We start from the raw sequence: 8,354 nt of genomic DNA, 5'->3' as shown, positions 1-8,354 counted from the left end.
CTTCCTAAACCTATAGAATGCGTGAAGGAACGGATAAACTTTCATAGCGGCCTCTGTGTGGGAAGGCGAGAACAGTGTGTACAGGGCATCTGGAATTATAATTGTGAATATGGCTGACAGGTCAATGCACTGCACACTCTTTGCTCGGACTGTGCAGGATCCGGTGTAAATATGTTACTGGGGAATGTTTGGGAGATGCAAACAAGATTAATTGGCAGGTGCACCTGATCTGATCTGGGGATTGTATTTGTATAATAAATGGAAGGCTGCTCCTCCCTCCGGCCTCCCGCACGTACACAGTGTTGTTTGGTGAAGGTTAGAGGTCGGTCTGTTGCCGGAGTTTCTCAGACATGGCGCAGCGCTGGGATGCAACGTTCGTGTCCTTGGCGGCGATTTCCTTGCTGTGGACGGCGGGCGGGGTGGCCGGAGTCGGGCTTTACTCTGCGAGCGACCAGGTCACCCTCCTGGACATCGACAACTTGGACAGCATTCTGTACAACTCCAGCAACGCCTGGCTGGTGGAGTTCTACGCCTCCTGGTGCGGACACTGCAAAAATTTCGCCCCTGTGTGGAAAGCGCTGGCGAACGACATCAAAGGTTTGTGCTCTGACTTGTGTGAGCAATGCATGTATGTATGTATGTGTGTGTGTGTGCGTCTGTTCAGGGCATCTGGCAGCAATGTAAACTCCACTACTTCTGTACTGCTGCTTCACCTATTTTCCTGCTTTGTAACCAGATGGGAGTTACTGAATACTCTCTCTCGCCCAGTCACTGTACTTTCAGATACTGTTATGCATTAAGTTGATCCCTGTGTGTGTGTGTGTGTGAAGGGGGATGGGGGGTTGAGATGATCCCAGTAACAGCACCAATTCCAGTCTCCTCCTTCCCAATCTGATGCCCAATCCCCAGAAACCAGAATCCTGGTTTCTAACCATCCAAGATGCTGGTTGTGACAGTCTATCCCAGTTAGTCGTGTTGAGAATGCTGTGGAGCGCTCAACATTCCCCACTGCCCTCTCTGGCTGCTCATTAGCAGAGCCCCATTTGTAAACGAAAAAGCCGAACAAACCATCTGAACCTCAGGCAACTCTCTCTCTCTCTCTCAGTTATTCCAGGAAGTTGTTGGACTCTTTCGCAGACAACACAGAGTTTTCTGTTTATTTTTACAAACGATGCTCCCTCAAAGTCATAAATCTTGAGTACCAAGACTTCACACACCACAGTCAACTGTCCCAAATGTATGGGGCCATTGTTTGGTGGGAGGGCGCAGCCTGGCAGAGACTGGTGGCTCCAGCTGACAGTTCCTGTCTGATATCTGCCACAGTCTAAACACAGCCAGTGCTGCCTATGGTCGAAGAATTCTTCCTGTCCACCAGCTCCCACACCTCTCCTCCCCACCACTGTCCTCAATGTAGCCTGCTGCAAAGCAAACTTTGACAGTCTGGAGCAGGCGATCAGACAGTTAGACTGCGGGAAGTGGGGCAGTGCCAGCGGGAGAGTGAATTGAGGGGCTGAGGCATCAAAGTATTGGGAAGGAAAGAGGAAAGAATCTGCAATGTTGGATGGACGTGTGGGGAGCAGCAGAAAGGGTGGTAGGTGCAATGGAGAGAGGGTGTCAGAGAAGTGGAAAAAGGTGTATACCGAAAATAGTTATGCTGAATGATTGGCGAGAGAGATAACAAAAGGGCTGCACAAAGGGAGGGAAATACATACTGAGCAGTTGGTGCTTGAGAAACAGCTTAACACTTCATACAAAGCGCTTTTGAGGTGCAGGGCGTGATCTTCCAGCCACGTTACACTCACGCTCAAATGGTGAATAGCGGGAGAGGCTAAAACCGGGAATCGTACCAGGAGCCAAACAGTTTGTGATGCAGCCGGCCCGCTTCCCTCAGTGAAATTGGGATCTCGCCATAGCGAGGCAAGAAACCAATTATCACCACTTAAGCCCATTATCATACAATTAATGTCATTCAGCGGCCTCCAGTAAGTTGTCACCCTGGTGCTGATTAGTACTCCTTTTGAAAAACGTGAATCTGGCGGAAAGACTTCTGCGGGTAGCCGAGGAGGGGAGTAGCCATCTCTGTGCACAGGCAAAGAGCCCAGGGGTGCTGGGCTTCCCATGGGAGGGTGAGAGGGGGGGGGGGGGCAGCTGAGGGGACAATCACTCACAACACCACCATGCCAACCCCTGGATACCAACCCCATTCATGGGAAAATCCCTATCCCTGCCCATCTACCACACCAATCACCCATAACCCCCACCTGAGGCTTCTGGCAGCGCGGCTGGAGGCTATCGCCAATAGGGAATTGGCAATCGTGGTAAATGAGCACTTCACAATATGCCAAGTGGATTCCGTGGGTAGGCGAGCCATTGTAGCATGTGGGAGTCATTGCCCAGCTCTCCCATTACACCTTGATGCCTGGACACTGTGTGGGAGTCAACACCACACACGCAGCACCCAACATCCAAACACCCAGGGGATGGACGCAGCTCCTGGGACATGACCATGGCTGGAGGGTGAATGGGCGCCACGCGGTGGGGAGAGATGCCTGGAGAGATGGGTAAAGGGTCCGGGGGTCAGCCCGTATTGTGGAAGAAAGTGACAGAGGCATGATAATGTTTAATGATCTGTACAGTGCACCATTTTTGATAGTGCCACCCCCAACCATCCCCAGCCCCAAACCCTATGCTCTCCCCACCCCCTACCTAACCCTCCCGGCGCCCTCAGTGCTGCTCAATGTGCTTTGCCCTCTTAGCTCCACCACTATGTCTCGGTGGGCCCCCAGGATGCATATCTGAGATGGAGGCAGCCAGCTGTTTACCTCATCCCGTGGCCTTCGATGGGCATCCTCTGGGGTCTGTGGGGCCGGAGGCTCACTTGTTGGCAGCACATGCACAGCCGTGCCGCCCTGTCCCATTTGCTGACCCCAAGACGCGGCCACATCAGGGGGTGGAACATGTGAGTGCTGGTGGCCACCATTGCTGCCCCATGGGATGGGCCGAGGTTAGCACTCAGCACCCCTCCACCCGGTTGGTGCCCACAGGCCCTGGGGTTCACCTTGGGATGGAGGGACACCTGATTCGAGCTCCCAGACCATCTGGCTCTGGCAGCCCTGGTGGCTCCCCATAGTCCGCACTATCATGTCGATGCCCTCGGCGATGCTCCTCAGTGACTGGGACACAACTCCCAGTGACCGGGAGATTCTATACAGTGCCTCAGCCATGCCCACTGCGACTGGGACAAGCTCTGGGCCATTCCCATCTGAGAGCGGGACATGTCCGACAGAACCCCATCAAGGTCGGCCAGGTATGGGCGGCATCCCCCACTGAGGCAGACATGCTGCCGAGACCCTCAGCCATGGCCATCACCGACTACATGATGCCTTGGACACCCTCACTCATAGTGCCGACGCCGTGCACCAGGCTCTCCACTGCTGCCGCCACCTCATCCCTGGCAGCACTGGCTGCCTAGTGGATCACCCTCCAGGACCTGCGGGGGAACATGACATCCCTCCTGACCTCCACCGCAGCCAGGAGCCTCCCCAGGTCAGCATCCCCAAATCTTGGGGATGGTCTCCTCGGCGCCATTGTTGCAAGCTGGCTGGGGTTGGCTGAGCAAGTACAGCTAGTGCTGCACAACATTGCTAGTGGGGGGCTGGTGGGTGCAATCCCTGCAAATCAGCTGGTGAGCTGGCATTCGGGGTGGGAAGCCCGTGAGGCCTCGTCACGTTGGCCAATTGACGTTGAATAGCGTTACCCGCCTTGATGGGCTGAGCGCCGGGAAACCCAAGGCAATTCCCGCTCACTAAAGCACTTGGAACGTTTTTCGGAAGATCGTGCCCATGGTTACTACAGTTTTTGGCACATGAGGCACCCTTTTTGTACAATGGAGGAATCCACAAATGGTCAAATTGGACTTAAGGTCAGTTAATGAGCTGCGTTGGTGATGGCTGAAGAAAAAGGTGTTAGCCAGGAAACAGGAGAACATCTTATTCTTCAGTGGGATCATGTTCATCCCAAAAGGCAGGCAGAACCTCATTTTAACTTCTCGCCCAACAGGTGGCATGTCTGACATGAGAGCACTCGGTACTGCGGCAAGTCAGACCTCAGCTGATTTCTTCCCCTCAACGCTCCGTCTGTCTTTCAATTAAAGCTCTCCATGTTAGCTACCAACCCTTACTGAAAATTGAATGGTTCCATTGTGCCTACAGCCTTTGGTACACTTGATAACATTTAATTCGTCAGCTTTTGTGTTTAGCTTCTCCCATTGACAGAGGAGGAAGTGTCAGTTCACAACTTTTCTGCGTTTACAGGGTCTGACCAGTCACATACCTTTTCAAAGAGTGCTCTTTATATAAAGGGTGAGCACACAGTGTAGTACAGAATGAAGTAGCAGCAAGCACATAAGGGATCTGATGCAAAGATTGTTGTATGAAACATTAGATGCTTTGCATTCGTCCGAAACAAACTCCACACAGTTACCCAAGGCTAGAATTGAACACAAGTCCCTTGTGCTGTGAGGCAGCAGTGCTAACCAGAGTGCCGCCATGTTGAACCTCTTTGGCTGAAGGTTTGGAGTTACAGTTCACCAACATGTCTGGTCAGTGATATGCTCACTGTCAGTTGCCCTTTTACTTGTTTATTTTGGGGTTATAAGCACCTTGGTTATGTGACATTAGAAACAAGAATGCCTACTCTAGTCATTTGTTCATGGGATCCAATGAGTGATCGCAGCTTGTTGAATCTCTGATAGTTTATTAATTTGGAGTGTTCAATCTGTTACTGATTCTGACTCCAGTTTAGGATGCTGGAATCAGCATTAACTGCCTTGGCTTTGGGTCAGCAGACCTAACTCAGCATCTCAACAGCTCAGTTGAATGTCAAGTCAGCAACCTGCACAACCTAACCTCCTCCTGTCCATGCTATTGCTCCGCTTGTGCAGCCTGCAAAGCCCAATACTTTTCTGAATCTGCACGGGTACTGCAGGCAAATTCTAATTAACTTAGTTTATGTCGTAATGATGAAATACTTCTTCACACACTTTCTTCATTCCCTGGACACATCAAGCTCTCCTGGAGCAAAGTATTAATGTTTTTCAGAAAATGCTTGTTCTGTATGGACTAGATTTGGATACTGTAGTCTTTCTTGTGTTCTGTATTGTAGTGTTAGAAATAGCAATTAGGTTTGTATCTTCCTTGAAATGTTGGTTTCTTCTGTCCTGTCGTTTTTGGGTATATATGCTTGAATCGGGTCGCTTGTGATGTAAACTGGTGAGGGGAGGAGGAGATCTACTAATGATGCGATTGGGGAATGTGCACATGTGTGATATCAACAGATTGCCAAAGAGATCAACACATACTCCTGTTCCAATGATTTGTATTAAAGGAGGCTTCATTTTATCTTCTTTCATCCCTCTCTGCTAAAGACATACTTCCAGTGATTGGAGTTGCACGGGTTAAACCTTATGCAGGATCATTGTCTTCTTGCTACCAGTAGATAGAACCTCAGCAAGATTTGGTTCTGCAATTTTTGTACAAGTCAACGCCCTAGATTTAAGCAAAAATTGGTTAAATGGAAATACGAAGAGCCAACTCTAATGTAATCTAATGAGCCTCTGCTACAACACTCACCCCAAACAAGCACCACTTAACCCACTTCAGCAATATAGTTAGACATTAATAAACAAACATGCAATTCAAGAAATGAAGCAAAAACAGACCGGGGGGGGGGGGGGGGGGGGGGGAAAGAGCTGGAAGGTAACATTGAAAAGAGTTCAGGAGCAATTTGACCCCTCACTGAACAGCAAGTGCATCATTACAGGTGCCAATTGTGAGCAATTTGTTCTGGTTAAATATTCCATACAAGGCCTGCAGAGAATGCTGAGACTTGTCAGCTTAAATAGAAGAGGGGGGAAATAAGGTTGCTCACTCTGAGGGGTCATCTGCAGGTTTCATCACATGATCTCCTGCCACCACCGCCAAGATCTCTATAGTTAATAAATGGAAAGTTTTCAAAGAAAATTAAAACCAAAACATCAGTAACTTTGGACTTTTCTCCCTGGGCAGCTCTCCACAGTTTTCTGGTGATTGTTCTTTAATTCCTGGAGGCACCAGGTCTATTCGGGAGAGTTGGGAGCCAGAAACGATCCATTAGGTAAATAGATAAGAAGCAGCCACTAAGATTGACATCACATCAGGAGTTGCAACATGAACGTTGAGTAATTGCGGACAACCATTTGCCGCCAGCTAGCTGGCACAGACCCAGAGCAGCAGTATGGACACCAGGCCTGGGCATCCAGTTCGCTCTCAGGAGGAAGTTAAGCTTCTGGAACTGTCCAGCCACTCGTGAGAGAGAGGACAATTGACTTGCTCCCACACGCTGTGTTAAGAGGAACCCATGGTCCCACTGCAAAGGTGCGAGCACATCATTTAGGTTGCACAGTGCAGTGCTGAGAGAGTGCTGCATTGTCAAATCAGATGTTAAATTGAGGTCCCACTTTCCCTCTCATTTGGATCTAAAATATCCCATGGCACTGTTCTGAAGATGAGCTGCGGGGCCCTCCCTGGTGTCCTGGCCAATATTTTTTCCCTCACACCAACATCAATAAAAGCAGATTATCTGACCATTACCATTATCTTATTTTTTTTATGGGACCTCGCAGTGCTCAAATTGGCTATTTTTAAAATTGCAACAGTGATTATGAGACACCTCATTTAGTGTCATTTCATTTTCAAGTGTTTTGGAGTTCATTGTGTAAGGCACTATATGAAAACTAGGCCTTTATTTCTGCTCCACAGCAGTACAGATTAGATTGGTAACTGGGTACTGTCATGCCCAGTAGCGGAATGTCATATCATAAACTTTCAGACAATGCTTTTAAATATTGGACACACACATGACTACTACAGATCACACGACCTTTAGCATTTGTCCTACAGAGAGTATCAAGTCTCTGGTGAATACCTAATTAAATATAGACATGGGTAGAGGTACCACACAGTCATCTGTGCAGTTCTCACACCTCTTTTGTTTAGTAAGAAATCTTACAACACCAGGTTAAAGTCCAATGGTTTGTTTCAAACACTAGCTTTCGGAGCACTGCTCCTTCCTCAGGTGAAAAGAATGGGCTAATACAAAAGGCTGGATTCTTCAGCCACTCCCGCCGCAAGGTAGGGGCTGGTTTAGCACAGGGCTAAATAGCTGGCTTTTAAAGCAGACCATGGCAGGCCAGCAGCGCGGGTTCAATTCCCATTCCAGCCTCCCCGCATAGGCACCGGAATGTGGCGACTAAGGGCTTTTCACAGCACCTTCATTTGAAGCCTACTTGTGACAAGAAACGATTTTCATTTCATTTCATTTCATTTCAAGATCGCCACAGGCAGCACGCCGACTATTGACCTCAGGCGGGAATTTCCAGTTGCCGGGCGGACTCAGCTGAATATTCCCGCCCTCTGGGTTTCCAGACTGCCCATCTCCATGTTTCATACGGGACAGAAAGGAAGATCCAAACTCAATTTGTGACAGATGGGAGTGAAGGGCCACTAGCAACCTCCCATTGTATCATGAGGGCTTGCCCCATCCAAACTAGATTTGGTGGCCTTAGAATGCTTAACCTACAATGGAGAATGAATATGAACACCACATACTGGGCTGGATCCTCCGTTTTTGGGAAAACTGTGGCTTTTTACGTCAGGAAAATTGGTGTCAACAGGCCATAGATTACCCGTTTTGCTGGGGGCCAGCAGGGAGCCTTCATAGAGCTCGCAGCTCTAGCTGCCGATACGGCCCCCTGCACTTCCAGGTCAGAGGTCACGCGTGCGCATGGCAACAGCCTGCAGCGGCCGGGTCGCGCTCCATGGCGGACTCAGCCCGCGGACCTGGACCGCAGAAACAGTGCTCCGCATCGGCCGCTCGCGTGCCCCGGACCGCCTGCCCTGCACTCATTGCCCCCCCGCCCCCCTGCCGGCAGATCGGCTCTTCCCCAACTGTGGCAGCCCCAGACTGAGTCCGTAGACGCCTCGCGAGGTGCCCGAATGGCAGGACCATGAGAGTCCCACGCCATCAGGAATCCATCCGGTTGGGGACGGAGCATTGCATGTGCAATGGCCTGAGGCGGTGGATGCTTGGCGCGGCGTACTCCATGATTTTCAGGGGGGGGATTAAAAACCACCGTTGCTCCCGATTACAGCGCCAAATCGGATTCTCCACCCCGTCGCCGAATGCGATTTCGGCATCGGGGAGCGGAGCCAGCCTCTTATCTGGAAAATACTTTGAACTTGTAAGAAGCCACATGGTGAGACAATCATGTTTTCTTTGACTCTTTAAATGACCAGCTAAGATCATTTTTCAGATTG

The 8,354-nt window shown here is 50.0% G+C and overlaps 1 protein-coding gene across 2 annotated transcripts in view; it reads left to right on the top strand.

Annotated features, from left to right (window-relative positions):
- Positions 1-310: 310 nt before the first annotated feature.
- The window catches only part of qsox1 (quiescin Q6 sulfhydryl oxidase 1), a 170,796-nt gene continuing 162,752 nt past the window's right edge, over positions 311-8,354 (top strand). The window contains exon 1 of one of the 2 annotated variants that reach the window (XM_038794995.1): positions 311-597. In XM_038794995.1, the coding sequence (XP_038650923.1) occupies positions 351-597 (247 nt within the window). In that variant the 5' untranslated portion in view covers positions 311-350. The remainder of the gene's footprint in view (positions 598-8,354) is intronic. The other variant, XM_038794994.1, reaches the window with a different exon arrangement.

The sequence above is a fragment of the Scyliorhinus canicula genome, chromosome 4, assembly GCF_902713615.1.
Source record: "Scyliorhinus canicula chromosome 4, sScyCan1.1, whole genome shotgun sequence".
Lineage (NCBI taxonomy): Eukaryota > Metazoa > Chordata > Chondrichthyes > Carcharhiniformes > Scyliorhinidae > Scyliorhinus > Scyliorhinus canicula.
This window is presented reverse-complemented; position numbering and strand designations above follow the sequence as displayed.